Source organism: Dendrobates tinctorius, unplaced genomic scaffold (assembly GCF_039654945.1).
Source record: "Dendrobates tinctorius isolate UK_male_01 unplaced genomic scaffold, ASM3965494v1 ptg000025l, whole genome shotgun sequence".
Classification (NCBI taxonomy): domain Eukaryota; kingdom Metazoa; phylum Chordata; class Amphibia; order Anura; family Dendrobatidae; genus Dendrobates; species Dendrobates tinctorius.
Genome location: NW_027361693.1, coordinates 5,758,970 through 5,786,899, shown reverse-complemented (window position 1 = coordinate 5,786,899; position 27,930 = coordinate 5,758,970). Strand labels below are relative to the sequence as shown.

At 44.4% G+C, this 27,930-nt stretch overlaps 1 protein-coding gene across 1 annotated transcript in view; it reads right to left on the bottom strand.

The window, feature by feature from the left end:
- ANKH (ANKH inorganic pyrophosphate transport regulator) overlaps nt 1-27,930 on the bottom strand; it is a 152,019-nt gene that overhangs the window by 18,637 nt on the left and 105,452 nt on the right. Inside the window, exons 4-8 of the mRNA XM_073569444.1 lie at nt 27,351-27,434; nt 16,240-16,410; nt 12,577-12,711; nt 10,709-10,801; nt 2,975-3,070 (exon numbers count right to left, since the gene is read on the bottom strand). Coding sequence (XP_073425545.1) covers nt 2,975-3,070; nt 10,709-10,801; nt 12,577-12,711; nt 16,240-16,410; nt 27,351-27,434 — 579 coding nt within the window. The remainder of the gene's footprint in view (nt 1-2,974; nt 3,071-10,708; nt 10,802-12,576; nt 12,712-16,239; nt 16,411-27,350; nt 27,435-27,930) is intronic.

Below are 27,930 nucleotides of genomic sequence, written 5' to 3'. Positions count from 1 at the left end.
GTTATGAGATATCTCTGTGCTGCATTTTTGCCGTGCACGGTGAATACATAAACATATTTACAGGCCAATGTCTGTATTGAGCGCAGATTGTCTATATACAAATTGTTTGGTGCTTATTTAGAGCTCTTTTTCCACAGGCCGATGAACAATGATGGGAACAGAATGATCGCTAATACAATTGTTCTGCCTCCGTACAACATCTTGTTATCGGCAGCACATCTATTGGATATGTTCTGCTGATAACGAAGATTTCTATGCCAACATAAATGATCTAATCACATGCCTGGCATGGATAAGTGGGCAGATCATCGTGAACGAGCATTCCTACCAAAGCTTGTTCGCTGATTATTGGCTTGTCCTACGTGCATTACATCTTTCTCACTTATAATACATGAGAGAGAGAGAGACAAAGAATTTATTAAGGACATGGAGGTTTTAAAAACAGACAGACAATGATATTCCTAACATCCATGAAATCTTCTCAAACCAGGAGTTGTCCTAGGTGCTGCTATATGTCAGAAGTGTAAGTGCCAGTGGTCTTTACAAGCTCCTGAGTGTAAATGATATACATGCAGGCCCCTGACCCCCTCCCCAGCATCATTGCTGATGAGTAAAGGCCCCGTTACACGCAACAATATTGTGAAAGATATCGTTCCAACGTCACCAGTTTGGTGACGTTGCAACGATGTCGAAACGACATCGTTGCGTGTGACACGTAGCAACGATCAACGATCAGTTGACTGATCGTTAATCGTTGCCTAATGGTCTGGGCCTTAAATCTATCGTTGGTCTCCCGCTGGGCAGCACACATCGCTGCGTGTGACAGCGAGAGACCAACGATCAATGAGCTCCCAGCACCATACAGTAGACGCTGCGAGCTGGTATCCATGGTAAACAGCGAGTAACTAAGCGCCGCGTGGCACTTAGATATCCGTTTACCCTGGATACCAGTGTGCTCGCTGGTCCTGATCGGGTATCCAGGGTAAACAGCGGGTAACTAAGCGCCGCGCGGCGCTTAGATACCCGCTGTTTACCCTGGATACCAGCGTGCTCGCTGGTCCTGGTCGCTGGTGAGTCTGCCTATGTGACAGCTCACCAGTGATAAGCCAACTATGTCACAGCAATCCCATCCACGTCGGATCATTGGTGAGATCGCTGGAACATTGAAACGTGTAACGGGGCCATAATGCTATTATTTATTTACTTTTGTAGTCTCAAGTACCCTTCTAAGACAACAAGTTCCTTGACTTTCTGCTTGTGGGGGAGGCAGTGTGCACCTAAATATTACTAGTTCAGACTGGCAGCAAGGCTGAGCTGCTGGCCTAAAATGCCTGCTCGCCAATGCTGTAAGCATAGGCAGCTTTACAGCTGCAGCACTGAAACCGTGCAGGGGCACTAAAGCTGCGAGATCCTGCTAAGCGGCCAGCTTCAGGGCATTGCCCTCAAAATATATAGCAAACAGCTTGCAAGTACGCACTCAGTGCCGAGGAAATTAGCACCTCTGAAATGACTGGCAAACTAGGCAACGAGCTGTATGCTATGGAATTAAAAATCCCTCTGTTCTTAAAAAGGGAGCGCACTTTTAATAAGAGAATTTTAATAAGAGGTAAATTTCAAAGTTGCTTGTTTTAACAAATTCCAATTTTACCCATTTAAGTGGGTACTCAGTATATGGAGCCGAAATTTTACATTAATGATTTAATATCTATTTTCCTTTTACTGAATGTGCTGCCTTGGAGTGCAACTGCAATTTGTGAGCCATACAGTGGAGGTTTTGGCAAGAGGCCTACACCCACCTTCTATAAGGACATATGCTGCTGTGAGATTTTTCTGAGTGTGTTATTATTCTGTATCTACACTCCTCAACACTGAAATTGCAACACCAAGAAGAAAAAGTCATGGATTTAGCATGTATGAGCAACTGTGAGACACGGTGGAGAAATGGCAGAACCACTGGTTCCACAAGTGATCCATTATGTACTGCAAGTGAAATTGGATGTCACATATCTAACCTTAGGTATCAAACAGTGTATCCATAAACCATCAGGTCTTTGAATGACACTGGGCTACGAGCCAGACATCCAGGTATAGGTGTTCTATTGACCTCAAGCCACCATTCTCAAAGACTATCATCGTGTGGAGCAAGACAACAATGGAGGTTGGAATTGACGTCTATCTTCTTCAACAGCGAGTCACACTTTATTCTTCGATGTAATGATAGCTGAAGATTAGTCTGGAGACCACATGATCAATGCCATGAAGAGGCCTTCACAAGAAAACATAACACTGGTCCTAGTCATGGCATTATGGAGTGGAGTGACAAAATGTATGGCAGCCAGACCCCTAGTCAGGTACACTAACAGCTCAGAGTTACATTAATTTGGTTGTGGAACCAGTGGTATGGTTTTTCAAAACAACAATTCCAATGTACTACTTGTGTTACTGTGAGCATCCTGCATGGTCTACATGTGCTACCATGGCCTGCAGCGCCTCTGCACTTCCTACCAGGCACATCAATGGTTGCAATTGCAAAGGGAACTGCCAGCAGCAGATTTTGATAAGCTATGTGCCCAAGAGCATTTACAGTGGCAGAACATTCTTCAGATAACCATTAATAACCTCACTGATTACAGCCAAGGATTGTAAGTCCTTGTATATCTGCACCAGCCGCTCATGTGTGATACTCTATAAATCGAGAAGTTTTCAAAATGTTTATATGTTTATTTTATTCTGCTGTGAAATATGTAGTGCGACCCCTGGCTGTTACATGCTACACCAAAGCCTGTAGTCTCCGTTTCAGCAAGAAAGAAAATTAAAAAAAAACAACAGCTATGTCCAATTACATAAGTTACAAAACTAAAGAAAGCCAATAATGGTGCCATTTCTCGGGTGAAGAAGCGGACTTTTTTATTTCCAGTTTCACAGCCCAACTCCTTACTTTATTTAAGGCATTAGAATGAACAAATGTCCTTACCGTTAGCGAAAGAGCCATGCAGACAAAAGTGAAGTTCTTGATATGGGTTTTAGATACTGTATTACCATTGCTAACCATTTTATTGCTTGGGTTACTCTAGAAGAAGTAGAAGAAAAAATAATTTATTCAGCCATCTTTCTTATTGTTGTAGACACTGACCCTCCTTGGTAGTACAAAGCAATAACAGCATATATATTCTAAGCCTGTCAAGTTAAAGGGATTGTCCTTTCTTTCTTCAAATAGGCTTTTAATGGCAGAAAATAACAAAATGCAGTATAACCCACCTTAGGGTATGTGTACACGTGTAAGTAACTGCTGCATTTTTGTCAAATTTTTCCAAACAGTTTAATCTCACAAAACTAGGGAATTTCTTATTACCAGCAAAGTGAAAAAGATTCCTAATATATCACGTACATGTCACTTATTTTTCCTTGCATATTTGAGGCAAATCTGTAGCATGTCAGTCCATTCAGCATTTTACACCTATTCTCATGACTGGTAAAAATGCATGAAAAACATGCAAGAAACATGTTCAAAAATGTATAAAAATAGAATTAGACTTACTGGTAATTCGGTTTCTAGGAACCTTCCACGACAGCTACATTGGAGGATGTCTTTCCCGCCCTAATAGGGGACAGGAACAGGTTAAATACCCCTCCCCTTCCTGCAACTACCAGTGTTTTCCTGGACACCAGTATGAATAGTTACCACCAAAGTGCAGGAATCATCCAATAAGAATATCAGATAGGGAGGGAAATTAGTGCTGTCGTGGAAGGTTCCTAGAAACCGAATTACCAGTAAGTCTAATTCTATTTTCTCCAGTCACTTTCCACGACAGCTACATCGGAGTAATACCAACAGCTAATTTCTCTAGGGGGGAATCACGGCCTGCAGCACTCGTCTGCCAAATGTTAAATCCCCACTGAAATTTAGCCTGTAACGCCTGGTGAACGTGTGGATGGACGACCAGGGGCGGTTCTGCATATCCGTTCTGACAAAGCATTCCCCTTTTTTGCTCATGATGTTGCTATCGCATTGGTAGAATGTGCCCTCAGTGAGGCGGGTGAAGCCAGCTTCTGTGATGCGCAAGTCAGGCAGATAGATTGTGTGATTCAATTCGCGATCATGTTCTTTGACGCCTTCTTGCCTTATTTAGTCCTGAGAACTGGATGAATAAATTCTGGTGAATCCGCTAGGCTTCACTCTATTGTCGGTAGACAGGACCACTCTGCAAATGTTGAGAGTGTGGAAGGTCTCTTCCTTAGGGTTGGAAGAGCTTGGGCCGAATGAGGACCGCACAATGTCCTGATCTCTATGACATTTTGAGTAGAAAGGCATGATCTAATCTCAAGATATTATCTGTAATGATTTCAAGGTAAGCTTCTTGAATTGACAGGGCCTGCAATTCTATACGTCTAGCCGCAGTAATTGCGACTAAGAGGACGGTTAAAGGGTTAGGTTTCCATGGCCAAGGAATCTAGAGGCTCAAACAGAACTTAGGTTTGAGCACGGTGATGAGATCCCAGGGAGGCCCCTGACTGCGGAGTATAGGACGAATCCCGGCTGCCGAAGCCATAAACCGTAGGATCCAGCGGTGGCTGGCCAGGTCAAGATCAAAAAAGGTGCTAAGAGCTAATGCTTACACCTTTAGTGTGCTGGGCATAAGGCTCTGTTCCAGACCTTTTGTAAACGTCTAGGGTCTGTGCTGCACTGAGATGGAAGGGATCAGGGGTGCCTGTAAAGCACCAGGGCATAAACCTTTTCCAGACCTTGGCATAGATGGCCTTGGTTATTGGCTTTCCTAAAGGGTTTGGATTACCCTATCCGAGAGCCATTTGGCTCTTAGGAATTCGGCCCCAATAACCATGCTGCCAGGTTCCCTTTGCCTACATCCAGGTGTAGCAGAGGACCTTGGTGAAGTAGGTCGCCCTTTTTGGGGCAGAAGCCAGGACCTTCCTGGGCCATGTCAGGTAGGGCACTGTACCACTTCTTCCAGGCCACAGCGGGGCGATTAGTATTGTGGGAACTCGGTCCGTTTGGATTTCCTGAGATGTTTTTTGCCCGCATCGGTATGGGTGGGCAGGTATATGAGAGGTTGGAATCCCACCATTGGGTGAAGGGCACCTATTCCTTGCATTCCGTCCATGTGGTTGAGGGAGACGAATACCCCTGTCTTCGCATTTTGCCTGTTGGCGACTAGGTCCACCACCGCCCCATCTTGAGGCTAGGGACACGAATACCATCTGGTCCAGGCGCCACTCCTCCGGATGAACGTCTTCTCGAATGAGGAAACCTGCCTGGGTGTTGTCTGATCCTTTCAGACGCACTGACCAGGAGAAGATCCTTGATGCTATTGCCTCCAGGCCGGCGTACCTCGTACCCCCTTGGTTGGAGATAGGCCACTGTGGTCATGTTGTCCGAATAGATGAAGACGTGGCGTTTTTGGATTAGCGATGATGACGACTTTTAGCGCTTTTCCCTACCACCTTCAGTTCTCTCAGAATTGAGTAACTGGTGCTGATGCTCAGCAGCCATCGCTCCTGATAATAGGATCTCTCTACTACTGCTCCCCAGCCTCGTTGGCTAGCATCTGAGCGGAGTGTTTTCAGGGGAAGCTGAATCCAGCTGACTCCTTCTGAAGATTCCGGTAGCTCAACCACCACCTCAGGGCCAGTTTAACCTGACCAGGGAGGGGGAATCCTTCAGGACAATGGAACTTGTAGCCGCGTAGGCCAGGCGGATCCTGGAATGTAAAAGCATGTGGCTTTGTAGAATTTGGGTGTGGGCCTGAGCCCAAGAAACCACCTGGGTGCCTGTGGTCCGAGATCCTAGAGCATACATTGACTCTGAGGGTCAGTGCCTGCTAATCCTGAACCAGGTTCTTGGTGGACAAGGTCGACCTGACAAACCATAGGTAGGAAGGATGCCTTCCCCCTTGAGTCCGAGAGAACTCCCAGAAGCTTCTTTCTTGTGGAGGGATAGACCAGTTTCGGTATCCAACCCAGGGATCTTAATATCCCCGGGGTCTTTCCTACATCCATCTCCTGACATGAGATAGATGGTATAGAGAAGAGGAAGTCGTCCAGATATGGGATAACGCCTATCCCCTGGCGCCGGATGAAAACCACTGCTTCCGCCATGCTCTTGGAGAGATACGTGGCCGGATGGATTGGCACATGATAATATGCACCCTTCAGCTCTACCGTTGTCATTACCCAGCTCTGTCCGATGAGCGGGACTGCCCCTGATTGACACCATTTTGAATTGCCTGTACCGGACCGATTCGTTTAATGGCTTCAGGTTTATGATGATTCAGTTCTTCTCTGATGGCTTTCTCACCAGGAAGGGACGTGCGTAATTGTCCGTGTCCTTCCCCGCTTTGGCACCCGCGCGTTCTACCGGAGCAGATGTTTGGTAAGGAGCCCTGAAGGTGTGGAGGCTGTAGGGAGGTTACCCCTAAACATTACGGGGAAGGACTCTCGAACCCAATTTTTAGTCCATCTCATATGGTACGATGGACCCACTGATTTATGGAGATGGACTGCCAGCGGGTGAAAAAGAGCGAGAGACAACCCCCAACCGAGCGTCATTGCTTATCTGGGGTCTGTTGATGGTTAGGGACAAGGATGTTCCTGCCCTTGCCCCCCCTATACTCTTCCTGAGTATCTCAACAGGATCAGGGATTCCCCGCCAGTCTCTCATGCCGATACTGGCGCAGCCTCAAGCTGCTTAGCGGCTGTGATCTGATGAGGGCATGCAAATTCAGCTTAGATTAGCTGTTGACAGAGGTTTGGCCATGGGAGGGACGAAAAATCCGTCTCCTAGGATTTCTATGTTTCGGAAGAGATCTTTTTGTCCGAAGCTGTGTTCAGGATGTTATCCAGGACAGGCTTGAACCCATAGTGGCCCTGGAAGGGGATGGCGCACCATTCGGAGATAAGTCGCTTCCCTTAGGGTTTTAACCAGGGCACTCCTCTAGAGGAGTTAGAAAGGACGGCCGCTTTTGCGGCTACTCGGACATGGTGAGAGCAGCCACGCTCAGCCTAGAAGAGCCGGTGCATTAAAGAATTATCCGAGACCTACGAATTACAGGCTGGTCTTCCTGGTCCCGGCCTCTCAAGTTGCTTAGCGACCGCCAGCGGAAGCATCGGCTAGGAACCTCGTTGCTTTCTGCAGTAGGGGTAGGGAGTAAGGTATCTTTCCCCCTAAGGTGCCCTGAGTCTGTGCGTAATCACAGAGACAGGGCATGTGAAAGCCATATTTTATATATATATATATATATATATACACACACACACTCACTGGCCACTTTATTAGGTACACCTGTCCAACTGTGTGTTAAGACTTAATTTCTAATCAGCCAATCACATGGCGGCAACTCAGTGCATTTAGGCATATAGACATGGTCAAGACAATCTCCTGCAGTTCAAACTGAGCATCAGTATGGGGAAGAAAGGTGATTTGAGTGCCTTTGAACATGGCATGATTGTTGGTGCCAGAAGGGCTGGTCTGAGAATTTCAGAAACTGCTGATCTACTGGGATTTTCACGCACAACCATCTCTAGGGTTTACAGAGAATGGTCCGAAAAAGAAAAAAAATCCAGTGAGCGGCAGTTCTGTGGCCGGAAATGCCATGTTGATGCCAGAGGTCAGAGGAGAATGGGCAGACTGGTTCGAGCTGATAGAAAGGCAACAGTGACTCAAATTGCCACCCGTTACAACCAAGGTAGGCAGAAGAGCATCTCTGAACGCACAGTGCGTCGAACTTTGAGGCAGATGGGCTACAGCAGCAGAAGACCACACTGGGTACCACTCCTCTCAGCTAAGAACAGGAAACTGAGGCTACAATTTGCACAAGCTCATCGAAATTGGACAGTAGAAGATTGGAAAAACGTTACCTGGTCTGATGAGTCTCGATTTCTGCTGCGACATTCGGATGGTAGGGTCAGAATTTGGCGTAAACAACATGAAAGCATGGATCCATCCTGCCTTGTATCAACGGTTCAGGCTGGTGGTGGTGGTGTCATGGTGTGGGGAATTTTTTCTGGGCACTCTTTGGGCCCCTTGGTACCAATTGAGCATCGTTGCAACGCCACAGCCTACCTGAGTATTGTTGCTGACCATGTCCATCCCTTTATGACCACAATGTACCCAACATCTGATGGCTACTTTCAGCAGGATAATGCGCCATGTCATAAAGCTCGAATCATCTCAGATTGGTTTCTTGAACATGACAATGAGTTTACTGTACTCAAATGGCCTCCTCAGTCACCAGATCTCAATCCAATAGAGCATCTTTGGGATGTGGTAGAACGGGAGATTCGCATCAGGGATGTGCAGCCGACAAATCTGCGCCAACTGTGTGATGCCATCATGTCAATATGGTCCAAAATCTCTGAGGAATGCTTCCAGCACCTTGTTGAATCTCTGCCACGAAGAATTGAGGCAGTTCTGAAGGCAAAAGGGGGTCCAACCCCTTACTAGCATGGTGTACCTAATAAAGTGGCCAGTGAGTGTATATATATATATATTTTTTTTTTTATTTTTTTTTTTCCTCGATCCATTGGATCTTTGAGCTGGGAGGAGCCCTCAAAGGGATAGGCTTTTTTTTTTTTATATGGAAGCCTCCTTTTATGGAGGATCAGATTCTGTACGTTCTCGTGTACAGGACACCTTCTTTGGGCTTCTGCCCAACATCTCGTCCTGTACCGTGTATTTAACTTCTTCCTCCTCCACCTCTCTCCACCTCTATGGTGCTCTTAACCATACTGATTAGTTCACCCACATTCTCGGAACCAAGTGATATTTCTGGTTCCCTGGTTTTAGGGGTGGATGTGGAAGAGGAACCCTCAATCTCCTGAGCGTCCTCTGAATCTGAGGACTGAATTTCGTCTGAGTCTGATTCTATCAGAGCTTTCTTCCCTCTCCTAGAGGGAGGCGGTCTGGAGAGAAGGGAGCCAATGAGGAGTAAACCTCCTGTATTATGAGGGATTTGATGCTATCCAGGAGAAAGGGCTGTTCAGCGCGAAGGACCTCTCTGTACAGGACGGGCAGAGCTTTCCCCATATGTCGAGGGAGTCTGGCAGCACACATTTTACACTTGTGGCTGGTTCTCATAGGATCACAGACCTTTTCTCCCCATATTAGAGAGAGGTATGCTACGCCATTTTAGTAAATAATGCTGGATAGCCATGGCCGACACCTGCTACTTACAGTAGGAGGGGGTACACTGGGCTCTGCCAACACAGAGAGAGAGGGCTTGTCACCGTCCATGCCGTCTACAGTCAGACAGGTGTCTTACCTGGTGATCTCATAACCTGGACCTTGAAAGATCGAGGGTCCAGCATTGTTTGTGCACCACCTCCTCCCTTTGGCCCAATGGGGGGAACCACATGAGGACGCCCCAGAATGTGACCGCTGGTCCCAGGAGCAACGCGCCCCCCCGGCGCGCGCGCTCCACCGTGGAACGCATAGGGACAGACCGGAAGCGACGCGCACCCCAGTGGAAAGCCCAGTAACGCCCGAAGTGGAGGAACGCCACCTTCAGCCAGCGCGAGCCCCCGGGAACCGGCAGCACGGAGGAAGAGGAAGCTGGGGAGCTATCTGGAGGACCCCGGCGCGCACATCACCGCCTCGCTTTACCCCCAAAGGAGGCGCAGGAGAGGTGGGAGAGTCCCGAGTCCCACTATGCAGGCGGAGACGGGAACTGCCACTGGAGGAGGAGAGCAAGGCCCCCCGACCTCGGCTGCCCGGCATCTGACAGGTATCCCAGCTGATACTGGGCGTGGGTGCTCCCGATCGCCGGCCACAGCAGCACCATCGTAGACCTCTTCATGCCCCATAGGGGACAGGAAAACACTGGTAGTCGCAGGAAGGGGAGGGGTATTTAACCTCTTCCTGTTCCTGTCCCCTATTAGGGCGGGGAAGACATCCTCCAATGTAGCTGTCGTGGAAGGTGACTAGAGAAAAGCACGCTTATTTTATAAATAATTGTCTGCAGCAAATATCTAACGTCTGCACATATCCTTACAGATCCTGTCACTCCTGCCCCTTCCCAGTCCCCGTTGGTCTGCACTTTTCCTGCTCTGGCGGTAACGTCTTGATGGTCACATTCAGTTGTCACATGCTCATGCTCTCATGACATACCTGGAGCATGAAGTGCAGAAACTGGCCAGGAATCATGAAGACTCAAAACGGGGTTTGGACTCTGATCATTTTAGACAGACACAGTAAAGGCCCATTTACATTTAGCGATGCACCAGCGATCCCGACAATGATATGACGCGGTCAGGATCGCTGGTGCATCGCTAAATGGTCGCTAGTGAGCTGCCACACAGGCAGATCTCACAGGGATGCAGCAGCAGCAGCGATACAGCGGTCGTTACTTACCTTTCAGACGAGGCGATACTGACGTTTCCCGCCCGCATCCACGCGTCGCTCGTCAGCGCCAGCAGGAAGCGCCCGACGAGAAATGGAGCTGCGCGATCAACGACAGACAGCGGAGTGGCCGGTCGGAGGTAAATATCACACATAGCGATATCGCTGCTGCGTCACCAAATTGGTGATGCTTTAGCGATATTGCTAGTGATATCGCTATGTGTAAAACCCCCTTAAGGTTGCCCTAGGTTTCAATGTGGAACAAACCTAAGAAAACCTATTCTACGTCTTGGACTATGAAATGGACACGGAGAGTAATCTTTTAAACATTCCTTTGTGGAGAAGACTTGATTTTACCTTGTCAAAGGCGGGATAGACAGCCCGGATCTCTGTTAGCCAGCCATATGGCATGTGTCCAACAGGGTACGTAGCCGTGAGGATTGCCACTGCCTGTAAATGAAGAAGATGGACGGTGATTCATTAGGAAGAGGGATGGCTCCATATTCACATGCTATAACTAATCGTTTTTCATCACAGGACAAGCTTAGCACCAGAACACCAAGATCCTGGCTTGTGATGGAAAAACACTTTGGTTAAGAGGATCATACCTCATTCTTCGAGTTGTAGTTATTGGCTTGAGCTTCTAGAAGTGGTTACTAAGGCCAATGAGTGGAACATGTGTAAAAATGCTTGGATGAACGTACAGTAAAAACTGCTTTTCTTTGGAAACCTTCTAGTACTAATCTGCACATTTCAGGGTCATATCAATCTTATCTTCAGGACATCCTGAAAATCCAGTTTGTTAATTAAGGCTGTGGATTTTCAGGGCAGAGTTCACCATTTCCAAGAGGAACGTTAAGTCTGGAAATAGAGAAAATTTGCTGAAGATTTCTTTCCCCTATTCAAGTTCTGTTATAGAAAATCCTCAGCATATCTTACCCAAGTGGATGTACCCTAAATCTTAAAGCATTATTTGCTCCTTTAATTTATCTAATTCTACACAACAAAATATACTTTAATTTTTTTACATGACCTCTATACTGAAATCTGAAAAATTCAAAAGAGGTGGATGCTGTACTCAGCACAAATGGCATTGTGGGTTATAGATAATTTAGTGATAAAACATGTATCATTGGAGAAGAAAAATTGAACTTGATAGAACTTGGTCTATTTTCAACCTACCGTATATACTCGTGTATAAGCCGAGATTTTCAGCCCATTTTTGGGGCTGAAAGTCCCCCTCTTGGCTTATACACGGGTCATATACCTGGGGGTCGGAGGGGGAGCGGGGGTGTCAGAGATCATACTTACCAGTCCTGGCGCGCTCTCTGCAGCATCGCTTCTCCACTTTCTCCCTTCCTGTCTTCAGCGGTCACGTGGTACCGCTCATTACACTCATGAATATGCACATAGGGAGACAGTGGAGAAGCGAGGCTGCAGAGACCGCGGCAGGATGGGTGAGTATACGTAGCGATACTCACCTGTCCCCCGGGTCCATCGCTGCTCACCGCTGTCTCTGCTGCATCCTGCGTCAGTGACGTTTAGGCAGCAGGGGTCGCGGTGACGTAGTTAGTGCGCGCCGCCCCTCTGCTGGCTGAACAGTCACTGACACAAGAAGTGGCAGACAGTGGCGATGGACCCAGGAGAGGCGAGTATGGCATTCTTTTTTCCAGCATATGGGGGCATATTCTATGGAGCAGCATATGGGGGCATAGTCTATGGGGCAGCATATGGGGGCATAGTCTATGGGGCAGCATATGGGGGCATAGTCTATGGAGCAGCGTATGGGGGCATAGTCTATGGGGCAGCATATGGGGGCATAAACCATGGAGCAGCATATGGGGGCATAGTCTATGGGGCAGCATATGGGAGCATAGTTTATTGGGCAGCATATGGGGGCATAAACCATGGAGCAGCATATGGGGGCATAGTCTATGGAGCAGCATATGGGAGCATAGTCTATGGAGCAGCGTATGGGGGCATAAACTATGGATCAGCATATGGGGGCATAAACTATGGAGCAGCATATGGGGGCATAGTCTATGGATTCCACCCTAAGCTTATATACGAGTCAATAAATTTTACCAGTTTTTTGTTGCAAAATTAAGTGGGGGGGTCGGCTTATACACGGGTTGGCTCATACACGAGTATATACGGTATGTAACATAAAACATCGATTAGAATATCGGTATTATTCCCTTTCTTAGTTTTCCAACCTTACTCACCTCTGTTGCTGCAGCACTACCACCAAGATCACGGGAAACAAAGAGGTTAACAATGGGCCTGCTGATCCGCTGAGTAGCCAATATTAGTGCTAACGGCCACCAAAAACTCAGCATCTTTCTTATGGTGGCATCTCCCTGCAGGGTAAACGAGAAACCCATTCTATTAGAACAATGCACCGGCAGCTGAGGAGTACAACAGCTCATGGACTGTTCTCGCACCTCTCAGCTGATCCTGCCATTTCCAAAGGTGAAGCCTTCAAATCAGTTCATAAGCAGAAAATAGGAAACAAAAACACATGGAAATGTTTTTCTACTGCCATTAAACAGATGCGAAGTAAGCACAGCGCTGCTTCAAAATAAGGCCATGAAACAGGATAGCATAGAGAGAGTACACCAGTTCTTAAAATTAATGTTAATTGATATGTTTCGAAAAAAGACATCCTTCCACCCAGATATAAAAACTGAGCTACTACTAAAATGCAAACTGATAATAATCATGTAAAGGGTTACAAGTAGTGAACCACTGAGTTTGTAATGGACTGCAATTATTATGCACGCTAATCACTAAAAAATAAATGATAAATGTACAAAACATCTGATACGCTTTAAGGAAAATGCAAGCATCAGTGAATTTATACCAGGGTGTGAATATTTAGGGGTGATGAACCTTTATAAATCATAGATTATAGCACCACTCCAGCCTTTCTTTTCAGCGCTTGAGTGGTACTTGTAAACTAAGGTCCTTTACTGTAGTATTATACTTATCCGCCGCCTTCACCTTATATAGGCGCCGCAGCCCCATCTTGTGACCACAACTTCTGACTGGCCAGAAGCCAGTGGTAACAGTCACAAACCCTCAATGCAAGTCTATGAGATCCAGAACGAGGTTCTCATAGATTTGCATTGAAAAGTAATCTTCAGCTCACTCCAGAAGGTCACAAGCTGCAGGAGACCAACCAGAATGGCAGCGATAGATGGTGCACACATCGAGAAGTAAGGATAAGACTGAGGGCAGGGATCTTAGATTAGAAGCACCACTCCAGCGCTGCATTAATAATAAAAAAATTAAAAAAAATGTTTGAGTGGTGCTTTAATATACTACTCACAACGTAGTGTAGCTTAAAAAGGTAATTCTGGGTGGGGCTTCCCACTTAAGAGGACCTGCCAGTTTCCCAAAAAAATGGATTAGTGCCTTGCAAAAATCCCTGAGCTCTCTTGATTCTGCAGCTTCTTTTCCATTTTGTGCTGTATTGCTCCATTGCAAAGATATTCACATTAGTTTCTTTTGGAGCGCAGTATGTGAAATCTCTGCTTGCAGTCCAACTGCGCATTTCTTCAAAGTCTTCGATGGGAGCCTCTGCTTCCACCCCTCTCTCCCAGATGCTGCCAATCTCAGTTCGGCAGCGTCTGAGACAGCTAGATCAACTGCCAAGCTGTGATTAGCCCGATCATGGAGTGCACGCCCTCAGGGAAGACACTGAAGAAATAACCTATTGAACTACAAGCAGAGATTTCATATACTGCTCTCCAGACGAAACAAACGTGAATATAGCATCTCCACAATGGAGCATCCCAGCGAAAAATGAAAAAAGGCTACAGAATCAGGTGAGCACAGAGGTTTTTACAAGTTATTTAAAGAAGCACTCCCATCAAAATTTTTATTCTCTTAATATATTTCAATTGTCATATTATATTGCACTGTGTTCTTACAACTGCTCACTTTGCCCTTCTACCCAGCTAATTCTTCTCTCTTCCACTAGGTCTATGACACCATGTGATTAAAAACTGATTAGCTGAATCCTTCTAAGTTCCATGTAGAAAACAGGAGGTCAGTTTTCCTTGTATGAGTCACTGCAAAAGTCCCTGGCCTGGGGGAGGAGCAGGGACAAGAGACTTCCTGTTTCAACATAGAGCAGGGAAGAGAACAATTACCTGTGCAGAAAGATAAAATAAGCAATTGTAAGTACACAGTGCTATATTTTAAATAAAAGAGGGAGTTACCATTGTGGGACAAGTAACTAACACAGATATTAACTTTTTCTTCTTGCAAACACATTTTTGCAGTTCTCAGAGCACTGCTATACTGCAAAAATATTACTACCCTGTCTGCCTGTTAGATGGAAGTTGAAGCTGAGAGGAACCTACAGATGTGTCAGGTATAATCACATACAGAATTTGTAAAAGAAGGAAAAAGATGCGGCACTCACCTAGATTTGCAGTGCAGTGTTTCTTTATTCAACCATTAAAGGTCACACAATAAAGGACGGGCAGATAACATGAGGCATGCAGGGAAAAAAGACGGACGACAGCCGTTTTGCGTACACAGACGCTTCAACAGGGACCTTATTAATTTAGACAGGTCAAATATAGTGACAGATTCCCTGTAACTCAAATTTTTGATCCAATATTTTGTATTAATTTTAAAAAATTTTATGAGGGAGGGGGAATAGGGTACAGAACAAAAACAAGGGAATTGGGGTAGGGAGAACAAATCCCTGTAAAGACAGGGATATCCCCACAAAAATTTTTTGGAGCAAGTGAGAAGTCTTTTAAAGGGGACCCATCAGGAGTTTCATGCTGTCCAAGCCACAGGCAGCACAAATCTGGTGGCGTTATGGCAACTATCTTTACTCTCCAGATTAGTCATTCTAGATCAGGGGTGGGGAACCTCAGGCCCCAGGGCCATTTACGGCCCTCGATGACCTTTTATGAGGCCCCCGAGCAGATTCTCAGGGACTGCATTCTTGGGCAGGGAACTGTATTTTGTTTGCCACAAGCTCATTAATTTCTTCTTGCTCTGTTAGCACACTCACGCAGTGTTCACTACTGAACATTGAAGGGCATGCAATGAAAGATTAAGTCATGAAACCAGTGCCAGAGTCAGGATGTACTTTGTGGGCGGAGTTTGTACGGCCCCCGAAGGATGGTATAAATATCCAAATGGCCCTTGGCAGAACAAAAGATTCCCCACCCCTGTTCTAGATAGTCACCTGCTGACTATTCAAAGTACGCTTTCTCTGAAACACTGCAGCATTCCAGTGTAAATCGTGCACGGCTGCAATGATGCAGTAAGTGTGTGAATCATGCTACCTATAGTTTGAGAATGACTCAGATGACAGGTTCCATCCAAGGCTCATACCAGGTTCCCTCCAAGGCTCATACCAGTAGCCAAGTGCTGGTGCAATGTATCAATCAGTATCACCAGCAACGTTCCACTACTACATCATGGGCTTTTGCTGTATCACCACCTGATAACTATCGCAATGCAAATCAGCCATACTGTATTACTTAGGAGAAGCAAAGATATTCACTAGGTGTTCTGTCTCCTAATCAATAGTTACATTGTAAAAATCTATGGTGCCGAAGATGCCCTTTTGCCTTTACACGATTTTATTCTGCAAGCCAAAGCTTTTCATGTTTGCGTTATGGGGAAAAGTGAGGAAGCCGCCACCAGACACTTCTGGTTGACGCTTAACTGCCAAGAAATCAAAGGATGGAACATTAAAATGTATCTTTCCCATTCCTTTCAGAGGCCCTAATTGAGATTAGACATATTGCTGGTACCACCAAAATTGGCTCAGCTGACTCTTCTCCAAACTCTTAATGTGGTTTAAGTCCCAAATGATGCCAGTCATTTCATTTACTCCATACGATCACACTTACCCCCAACTCTGGTCCACTGCTCTCTGGAATTTTATCATGTATATTTTTGTAGTATCCCAAACACAACGTGGTGCAGCGAACAAGTGCTCCTATGTATAAGGAGAGGATCGGGATCAGAAGCGGCTCCCTGCATTCCAGGTGACTATGTAGCAGAATAGCCACAAACACAACCTACAACGGAGGGAAAAAGCAACATGGATGACTGATGTGTGTGAGCATTATGCACCTGCCATTATAAGAACGATTAATAATACATGAACGTTTCATCATGTACAGAAAAGACTAAACACTCATATTTACTAGTAACAACATATTACTGATACTTTTACACTACAAAATAAAAATGCCATGCAAAGCTTTTCTGATGCAGTTGCTTCATGGTTCCTTTCAGTATAGGCCATGAGAAATAAAGCTATCTGCAAGAAAATGACCACTAATTTAATGTACATGTAGAGCTTTTCAACATCGGATATCAGGGCCACAACGATTCAAAACGTATATAATTTAAAGAAGACATCTATGAACAACAGGTTGTAGATGCCTAATATTCACTTAGGTCTAAGGGGTAACGTTCCTTAAGGTGGAGAGTGACATACCGGCTCTGGCATGCCAACGTAAGGAGGCTTATTCGCCGTGTAATGCTCCTCTGTGAAATTTAATATGTAAATTGCCTCTTCAGAGAGGAAGAGGACTAGAACTCTATAGCGCCACCTGTTGGTAGTAGCGATCCTACAAGTCACAATCAACCCTTTAACAAGTCTTGTAATATGACTTAGGATAAAAGCCAAACCTGAAACACTGTGTCTGGAAGTTGAGATTCTGAGTATGGAACCTCATCACTGCAAGGTATGAGAACTGACTTGGCTAGGTGAGTGGCTCTGTGGTAATGTTTCTCCTTGTGGAGAGAGACATACCAGCTATGGCATGCCAATGTAAGGAAGCTTATTCACCATATAATGCTCTTCTGGGATATTTAATATGCAAATTGCCTCTTCAGAGATGAAGAGGACTTGAACTCTATAGAGCCACCTCTTGCAATTCGAATAACAATCATCTATAGCGCCACCCTTTGGAATCTTACTAGCAGTCATCCTCTCCCCATAAAGCTTGTATCGAACCATGTAATCAGACCTTCTTAATATTTGGTCAGCACTTGGTTATGGTCCGAAATCTGATAGTCTAAATGGTCCTTGGGTTTGCACATGGGGGGGGGAATGTGCAATTCCCTCTGTGGCAGTTTTCTTGTGTCGAAAAAGTCTCATTATTTGACACAAGTAGAATATATAAATTTTGTGCTTTTAGCTCTTTGCGCCGGGCAGCACTTTTCTTAAATTGGCATGGGTGACTGGCCTATCATCATGCAACAAGTTACTAGCATCTGTTACAACTGAGGCATGCATTTCGTAATAAATTTGGCAAACCTTACGATAACAGACCTTGGGTGAAAGACTGGCATATTTTATATATGAAGCACATTAAGCAGAATGAGGTGTACTCTGGTTAGAATTCAACTGACCCTGGAATGGAATGACTGTCAGACATGTAGAGAAGCTGATTTCTAATATACAGTGGGGAAAAAAAGGATTTAGTCAGTCAGCAATAGTGCAAGTTCCACCACTTAAAAAGATGAGAGGCGTCTGTAATTTACATCATAGGTAGACCTCAACTATGGGAGACAAACTGAGAAAAAAAAATCCAGAAAATCACATTGTCTGTTTTTTTTTCATTTTATTTGCATATTATGGTGGAAAATAAGTATTTGGTCAGAAACAAGCAATCAAGATTTCTGGCTCTCACAGACCTGTAACTTCTTTAAGAGTCTCCTCTTTCCTCCTCTCATTACCTGTAGTAATGGCACCTGTTTAAACTTGTTATCAGTATAAAAAGACACCTGTGCACACCCTCAAACAGTCTGACTCCAAACTCCACTATGGTGAAGACCAAAGAGCTGTCAAAGGACACCAGAAACAAAATTGTAGCCCTGCACCAGGCTGGGAAGACTGAATCTGCAATAGCCAACCAGCTTGGAGTGAAGAAATCAACTGTGGGAGCAATAATTAGAAAATGGAAGACATACAAGACCACTGATAATCTCCCTCGATCTGGTGCTCCACGCAAAATCCCACCCCGTGGGGTCAGAATGATCACAAGAACGGTGAGCAAAAATCCCAGAACCACGCGGGGGGGACCTAGTGAATGAACTGCAGAGAGCTGGGACCAATGTAACAAGGCCTACCATAAGTAACACACTACGCCACCATGGACTCAGATCCTGCAGTGCCAGACGTGTCCCACTGCTTAAGCCTGTACATGTCCGGGCCCGTCTGAAGTTTGCTAGAGAGCATTTGGATGATCCAGAGGAGTTTTGGGAGAATGTCCTATGGTCTGATGAAACCAAACTGGAACTGTTTGGTAGAAACACAACTTGTCGTGTTTGGAGGAAAAAGAATACTGAGTTGCATCCATCAAACACCATACCTACTGTAAAGCATGGTGGTGGAAACATCATGCTTTGGGGCTGTTTCTCTGCAAAGGGGCCAGGACGACTGATCCGGGTACATGAAAGAATGAATGGGGCCATGTATTCTGAGATTTTGAGTGCAAACCTCCTTCCATCAGCAAGGGCATTGAAGATGAAACGTGGCTGGGTCTTTCAACATGACAATGATCCAAAGCACACCGCCAGGGCAACGAAGGAGTGGCTTCGTAAGAAGCATTTCAAGGTCCTGGAGTGGCCTAGCCAGTCTCCAGATCTCAACCCTATAGAAAACCTTTGGAGGGAGTTGAAAGTCCGTGTTGCCAAGCGAAAAAAAGTATTTAGTCAGTCAGCAATAGTGCAAGTTCCACCACTTAAAAAGATGAGAGGCGTCTGTAATTTACATCATAGGTAGACCTCAACTATGGGAGACAAACTGAGAAAAAAAAATCCAGAAAATCACATTGTCTGTTTTTTTTTTTTTCATTTTATTTGCATATTATGGTGGAAAATAAGTATTTGGTCAGAAACAAGCAATCAAGATTTCTGGCTCTCACAGACCTGTAACTTCTTCTTCTTCTTCAGGCGATATTCACCTGTCCCTGTTCCAAGCCGTGCACCGCTGTGTCTCCCGAATCTCTGCAGTGACAGCAGAGGGCGCGCAGTGACTACGTCATCGCGCCCTCTGCCGTCACAGCAGGAGGACCCGGAGACACAGCGGTGCACAGCTTGGAAAGGGGACAGGTGAATATCACTCTGCCTCCGTCATACTCACCCCTCCTAGCACAAGGTCTTCTCTACAGCCCCTGCTTCTCCCTCTGCCGTCTGCTTCCTGAATTCAGCTTCTCTCATCAGCCAAACTGTTTTTAGCTGTGCTACTATACTTGCACAGGGTTTGCAAGGGTTTTCTAACCATCCATTAGTCTTCTTACACAGTTAGCAAACACAAAGTACCATAAGAACACTGGAGTGATGGTTGTTGGAAATGGGCCTCTATACACCTACAATAGATAGCAACTAAAAGAGGACTGAAATCCTCCAAAAATTCAAAAGACAGCAGAAAAAAGGCAGCAATGTTATTAACTGCCTAGGCCTCCAGCCAAATGCACTTCAGGGTGCAGCAGGCCCATGTGGTTAAGATGGCAGTATCACAGGTGCAAAGATACTGATGAGACAGCCACTCACTACCTACCAATCCATGGAGGGAGTGGCTGCTTAGTATATGATTGCACAATGAGGACTTGTATGTAGCGCTGTTGATACAGTGGTAATGCACAGCATCCAGGTTACCAGCCTATTAGTGACGCCCTTCTATTAGATCAGGCGGGCTGCCCAGCGCTATCAAGATGCATCCCACATGAACAGGCACCACAGTTTACAAGACAAAATGGGCCTAGCTGCACCCTGATATTAAAGTGCAAAAAATACATATAAAATGTGAGGTAGTCGATATTTTGGCCAAACTATACAAGCCCGCAACCCAGCGTCAAGGGTCCTCACACTTGCGAGTCCCTAACAATAGACAGCAACTAAAAGAGGACTGAAATCCTCCAAAAATTCAAAAGACAGCAGATGCTGTGAAAAAGAGGATCCAAAATACTGAAATTCCCACCTAAAGTGGTCCATTGTTATTGAGAAAAAACGGTGTTTTCGAAAAACTATTTCTGTTCTGTGAGTGGATCCTTTCCCTTTAATGGCTCTGTGCATTAGACCTAAACTGTGTAGAAATATATAGCAGATATATAGAGGCTGCAATCTGTAAAAACACTCAATGTTCTTTTCAGAGGGGGAAGGAGCGCAGCTGTAATTCCCGATATGGCATCTCTAGCCTAGAGATGAGAGAAATAGGAGCAGGAAATGTGCCAGTAGTTGGATGCCTGAAACTGCAAAGTGTTCTATAAAATATCAGTTTGTGGCGGTATAAAGCATCTACGATCTGACAGCTCTGTATTTCCATCACCACCTCACCCAGGGATACATTTCACATTTCCAATAACATTTCTATGCCGAGAATGTTTACTAACACCACATTACATATTTATAGGCAATGGCTTCTTTATTGAGGCCCAATTGTTAGGAACTCCAAAAATGCATTGTGGTATAAAACAAATATCCACATACCCGGCTGGGTACAGTCAATGACCCTCTATGAACACTTAGGGAATCTGTCAGCCCCTGGGATGTTTTTAACTGATTATATGCTCCTTATCCGCCCTTCTATGGGCATCAGCTTCATTTTTCTTGTGCACAGGTGCCAGCACAGAAAAAGCCAGTGCCCCTAGAAGGACAGAATATGTTTGTATATTCGCGCTCTTGCAGGGCGCAGGCGCGGGATTTCAGAGGCACTGACGCTGAAGGGAGGGGGGTGGCACACCAATGAAGACTGGAGGCAGAGATTTCTTCCAGGGACCTCATGCCCCAGAGCCTGGTGGAAATCATTAGCATAAAGAAATAAAAGATGAGTTCTCAACAACAAGACAGCAGATTTGAGGTATACAGATAGGACTAGATTAGTCATTCCATCACCTGTATGCCCATATTAACAGTTCATATGCGTCCCAGGGGGTGACAGATTCCCTTTAACAGTAAAGATGGTCATCGATATATAAAACAATAATAGATATTGTAAAGTATCCTAATGACACACGTCAGCTTCAATTAAACCATTTTTTTACCCCATGTCTGTAAAGCTAGAACAAAAATCATTTTGCAACTGTGTAGCCCTAACTTAAAGGGAATCGGTCACCCTTTTTTTCGAGTATGAGCTGCCGGCACCGACATCAGGGGATAATATACAGCATTCTGCAATGCTGTAGATAAGCCCCCGATGTAACCTGAAAGATAAGAAAAAAAAGAGTTAGATTATACTCACCCCAGTGTCCGGTCCAATGGGTGTCGCGGTCCGGTGCCTCCCATCTTCATATGATGCCGCCCTCTTCTTTCCTTCCTGTCGTAGCTCGTGTGCAGGCGCACTGCTCTGCCCTGTTGAGGGCAGAGCAGAGTCCTGCAGTGCGCAGGCGCCGGGAGAGGTCCGGTGCCTGCGCAATGCAGTATTCTGCTCTGCCCTTAACAGGGCAGAGCAGTGCGCCGGAGCCATGACAGCAATGAAAGAAGAGGACGGCATCGTATGAAGATGGGAGGCGCGAGACCGCAACACCCATCGGACCAAAACCGGACCGCCCCCGGATGAGTATAATATAACTTCTTTTTCTTCTCTTTCAGGTTACATCAGGGGCTTATCTACAGCATTACAGAATGCTGTAGATAAGCCCCTGATGTCGGTGCCGGCAGCTGATAGTCAAAAAAAATGGGTGACAGATTCCCTTTAAAGGGGGTTTCGGTAAATAAAGTGTAACGTTGTATAGCAAGTGGTTTTCTTTTTGTTTTGATTCTCCAACACTTTTCAAGAGCTCTGCTTTGCACTCCAGGTGTGGATGAGCACACGAGGCTGCACACAGAGCCAATTACGTTCACAAATATCCATGGACTGATTTTTCATACGGCCGCCTAAACCAAGGCTGTGTCTTATCTAGCTGAGTGCATGTACACATTCATGGAGGGCAATCCAAAAAATAGGCTGTTACAAAGAAGGAAAGATCTGAAGCCACTGTCACTCCAGCTCTTTTCCCTGCCCAGCGCGGCCTCCTCCTGTTTGACTGATATCTCCTTTGCCTGAAGTTACACATCATAGTGACTGTCATCCAATCAAGAACTGGCAGCAGTGGCTGGAGAATAGAGCTGGAGTGACAGAGGCTTTAGATCTGCAGCCTCATTTGCCAATTTGCAGGCCGATTTCTCAGTAACGGAGGAACGCACTGGCCATATAAAGGTATGGCAGAAATTATCTTTGAAAGAGCTACATTACCATATAGATTGGGGGTAAAATTCTGTTGACAGATTCCCTTTATTTATTTGTAAAGTGACAGCATTTTTATTGCAGATTGAATCTAACGTGAAATGTTAATGTAGATGTTAAGTCAATATAATCAGACCTGAAATCAATACAATCCTATCTTTTATGGCTGATGAACTTCTATTCATACCAACTTTCCAAGAGATCTCATTCATTCACAAGTCATCCATGTAATTTTCCCTGACAGGAATGCACATTTGTACTTTGGCCGGAGTAATAATAGGACAATAAACAGTTTTGGATCTCGTGAGCACACTACGAAATGTGTGGGAGAAGTCAGCACAAGAAATAATCTATCACCTGCGGAGAAACTGGTTTTCATGTAGAAACAATCATTAACCACATCAGACTTTCCAGTTATGGTCTAACAGTGTAAGAAAACTTACATTCAGAAAATAGTTCCTGTTGTCTACATGGTTAAAGTGAATATCTATGTTACACATTATATATACTAGAGAAGTTCTATTCACATTCACCACTTAAGGCCTCTTCTTCCAAGCCATGTTACTCAACTTCTTCTATGTATAGGGAGAGAGTCGGCAAAGAAGCTGAGTAACCTGACTTGGTAGAAGAGGTCTTAAAGGGGTTGTCCGGTCTAAATTAATAAGTCTGCAGTCACTCTGCAGCAGATACTTGAAACATGCATTCAGTCTCTGTGGTCAGGACAAAGCACTACGTATCGTACAGAATATGTCGGATCTGCCTTTTGATCCACCCTTCTGGAGACGAATACTGAAAGTATCTTAAAACTTAAGAGTATGTCAAACCAACATCATATATAACTTATCTTATTGCCTATACTGCAAGTATTTTCTTCTGAGAGAGAAAAGCAGGAAGCCAGATTCTGCTACTGGTTTTGACTTTTAATCTGAACCTAGTGCTGGATTCACAGTTACACTGCTCATACTGAGTTACAATGTCCTCTGTGCTGTTGCTTCCGAATCTGTGCTAAAAAGACAGGGGAGTAGGATCTCCTTTTCTGTATGTATGCAGTAAATGAGAGACCAGACATCATTTCAACAAGTCTCTTCCCACTATAAAGTCAATTTCAAAGATATCAGACAATTTGATGTGGAGCATATCAATGTCAAAACTGCTAATGATTGCAATATATACAGTGGGGAAAAAAGTATTTAGTCAGTCAGCAATAGTGCAAGTTCCACCACTTAAAAAGATGAGAGGCGTCTGTAATTTACATCATAGGTAGACCTCAACTATGGGAGACAAACTGAGAAAAAAAAATCCAGAAAATCACATTGTCTGTTTTTTTTCATTTTATTTGCATATTATGGTGGAAAATAAGTATTTGGTCAGAAACAAGCAATCAAGATTTCTGGCTCTCACAGACCTGTAACTTTTTCTTTAAGAGTCTCCTCTTTCCTCCACTCATTACCTGTAGTAATGGCACCTGTTTAAACTTGTTATCAGTATAAAAAGACACCTGTGCACACCCTCAAACAGTCTGACTCCAAACTCCACTATGGTGAAGACCAAAGAGCTGTCAAAGGACACCAGAAACAAAATTGTAGCCCTGCACCAGGCTGGGAAGACTGAATCTGCAATAGCCAACCAGCTTGAAGTGAAGAAATCAACTGTGGGAGCAATAATTAGAAAATGGAAGACATACAAGACCACTGATAATCTCCCTCGATCTGGTGCTCCACGCAAAATCCCACCCCGTGGGGTCAGAATGATCACAAGAACGGTGAGCAAAAATCCCAGAACCACGCGGGGGGACCTAGTGAATGAACTGCAGAGAGCTGGGACCAATGTAACAAGGCCTACCATAAGTAACACACTACGCCACCATGGACTCAGATCCTGCAGTGCCAGACGTGTCCCACTGCTTAAGCCTGTACATGTCCGGGCCCGTCTGAAGTTTGCTAGAGAGCATTTGGATGATCCAGAGGAGTTTTGGGAGAATGTCCTATGGTCTGATGAAACCAAACTGGAACTGTTTGGTAGAAACACAACTTGTCGTGTTTGGAGGAAAAAGAATACTGAGTTGCATCCATCAAACACCATACCTACTGTAAAGCATGGTGGTGGAAACATCATGCTTTGGGGCTGTTTCTCTGCAAAGGGGCCAGGACGACTGATCCGGGTACATGAAAGAATGAATGAATGGGGCCATGTATCGTGAGATTTTGAGTGCAAACCTCCTTCCATCAGCAAGGGCATTGAAGATGAAACGTGGCTGGGTCTTTCAACATGACAATGATCCAAAGCACACCGCCAGGGCAACGGAGTGGCTTCGTAAGAAGCATTTCAAGGTCCTGGAGTGGCCTAGCCAGTCTCCAGATCTCAACCCTATAGAAAACCTTTGGAGGGAGTTGAAAGTCCGTGTTGCCAAGCGAAAAGCCAAAAACATCACTGCTCTAGAGGAGATCTGCATAGAGGAATGGGCCAACATACCAACAACAGTGTGTGGCAACCTTGTGAAGACTTACAGAAAACGTTTGACCTCTGTCATTGCCAACAAAGGATATATCACAAAGTATTGAGATGAAATTTTGTTTCTGACCAAATACTTATTTTCCACCATAATATGCAAATAAAATGAAAAAAAAAAACAGACAATGTGATTTTCTGGATTTTTTTTTTCTCAGTTTGTCTCCCATAGTTGAGGTCTACCTATGATGTAAATTACAGACGCCTCTCATCTTTTTAAGTGGTGGAACTTGCACTATCGCTGACTGACTAAATACTTTTTTTCCCCACTGTAAGTCATATAATGTTCTGACATACTGTTATACCATATATATATATATATATATATATATATATATATATATATATATATATATATATATACACACACATACATACACACACATACAAGGGTCTCTGAAAGTTACTCTTTGTGCTTTGACACAAGGAGTTTCTACAAAAGAACATTCTTGCCTGCAATGATATCTGAGATTACCTCAATAAAGAATTATCATCTGTATTATAACATCAGATATCATCTAAAACATAGTGAACTGTGCAATGATATCATGAAAAAGCTCAAAATAACAATTACAGTCATGGCCGAAAGTGTTGGCACCCTTGAAATTGCTCTAGAAAATGAAGTATTTCTCCCAGAAAATTATTGCAATTACACAAGTTTTGTTATACACATGTTTATTCCCTTTCAGTGTTTTGGAACAACACAAAAAATAGAGGGAAAAAAGGCAAATTGGATAGAATTTCAGACTAAACACCAAACCTTGGCAGGACAGACTTGTTGTCACCTTTCCAAAAATGTGTGTAAACAACTTTGATTACGGCATGTGATGCTCGTTCAAACTCACATGTGGCAAGTAACAGGTGTGGGTAATATGAAAATCACACCTGAAACCAGATAAAAAGAGAAGTTGACTCAGTCTTTGCATTGTGTGTCTGTGTGTGCCACACTAAGCATGGAGTACAGAAAGAAGGAGAAGAGGACTGTCTGAGGACTTGAGAACCAAAATTGTTGAGCAATATCAACAACCTCAAGGTTACAAATTCATCTCCAGACATCTTGATGTTCCTTTGTCCACAGTGCGCAACATAAATCAAGACGTTTACAACCCATGGCACTGCAGCTAATCATCCTGGAGGACGGAGAAGAAAAATTGATGAATAGTTGCAAGGCACAATAGTCCGGATGGCAGATAAGCAGCCCCAATCAAGTTCCAAAGAAATTCAAGCTGTGCTGCAGACTCAGTGCATGAGTGTCAGTGCAATCTGTCCGTTAACATTTGAATTGAAATTAAACGATTAGCAGTAGACCCAGGAGGACCTCACTGCTGACATAGACATAAAAAAGCTAGACTGTAGTTTGCCAAAATGTATGTGAGTAAGCCAAAATCCTTCTGGGAAAGCATATTATGGACAGATGAGAATAAGATAGAATATTTGGTAAAGCACATCATTCTGTTTAATGAAAAAGAATGAGCCCTACAAAGAAATGAACATAGTACCTACAGACAAACAAGATGTTTTGGAGTGGTTTTGCTGCCTCTGGCACTGGGTGCCTTGACTGATAATCTTCATATCTCATGATGCCTTGCACACAAAGGATTTTGGGTTGCAATTTACTGCCCAGTGTCAGAAAGCTAGGTGTGTGCCCTAGGTCATGGATCTTCCAAAACGACAAGAAATCCAAACACATTTCAAAGAACACCCAGAAATGTATGGAAACAAAGAGCTGGGACTTCTGAAGTAGCTGGATCTAAATCCCATTGAACACCTGTGGAGAAATCTAAAAATTGCTATTGGGAGAAGGCACCCTTCAAATATGAGAGACCTGGAGCAGTCTGTAAAAGAAGAGGGGTCCAAAGTTCCCGATAAGAGGCGTAAGAAGCTTGCTGATGGTTATAGGAAGCGATTAATTGCAGTTATTTATTCCAAAGTGTGTGCAACCAAATATAAAGTTGAGGGTGCCAACAATTTTGTCCATTTGTGGGGTTTAGCGTGAAATTATGTCCAATTGCCATTTTTGTCTCTGCTTTGTTATGATGTTCCAATACACAGAAAGAAAATAAACGTGAACAATAAAATATGTCTAATTGCAATAATTATCTGCAAAAAATATTTACATTTTCTGAAGTAATTTCAAGGGTGCCAACACTTTCAGACACGACTGTATTGTTCTCTAACGTCATAGAAAATTCTACATGTTTACCTGTGCTACCACAGAGATGAACTCAAAAGCATATGTCATCACAGATGAGCTCATTGTAACATACACACCTGTGCTATGACATCAGAGATGGAGGCACATCCAACTAGAAAGCTATATTTGTGCTTCAGTAAAATGCCAGCATGTGTCCAGGCCTTGTAGAAAAAAGAAAAAAATCAGGACAGGTAAACATTGTCATTTCACGAAAGAAAATTCACGTCTATGATTTTTCACTGCGTATTGGCATTTTCATTTGTATGGTCATCCGTGTGCCTATTTTTAATGTACATGTGCTATCCGTATATCGGTTTTGTACATGTGTATGGCATCCAGTTTTCACATGAACAATTTCATAAATAGACAAATACAGTTCACTATGTTAACAATTGGAACAGATCAATGAAAAACGCATGAGAGATGGAAACCCATATGTGATCCATTCCTTGCTCACCCATTGACTTGAAATAGGCAAGACGGATACAAAATCCAGGTCAAAACAATGCATGCTGTGATTTTTTTAGCCGCAGACTATGGGTCCCTGTGTAGAAACGTTCATGTGAACTGCCACATAGCATTGCATTGGTCAGTGTGCTGTCCGAATGCTACCCACTTGGCATACACACAGCACAGGGTTGTTTAATACACTCGTCT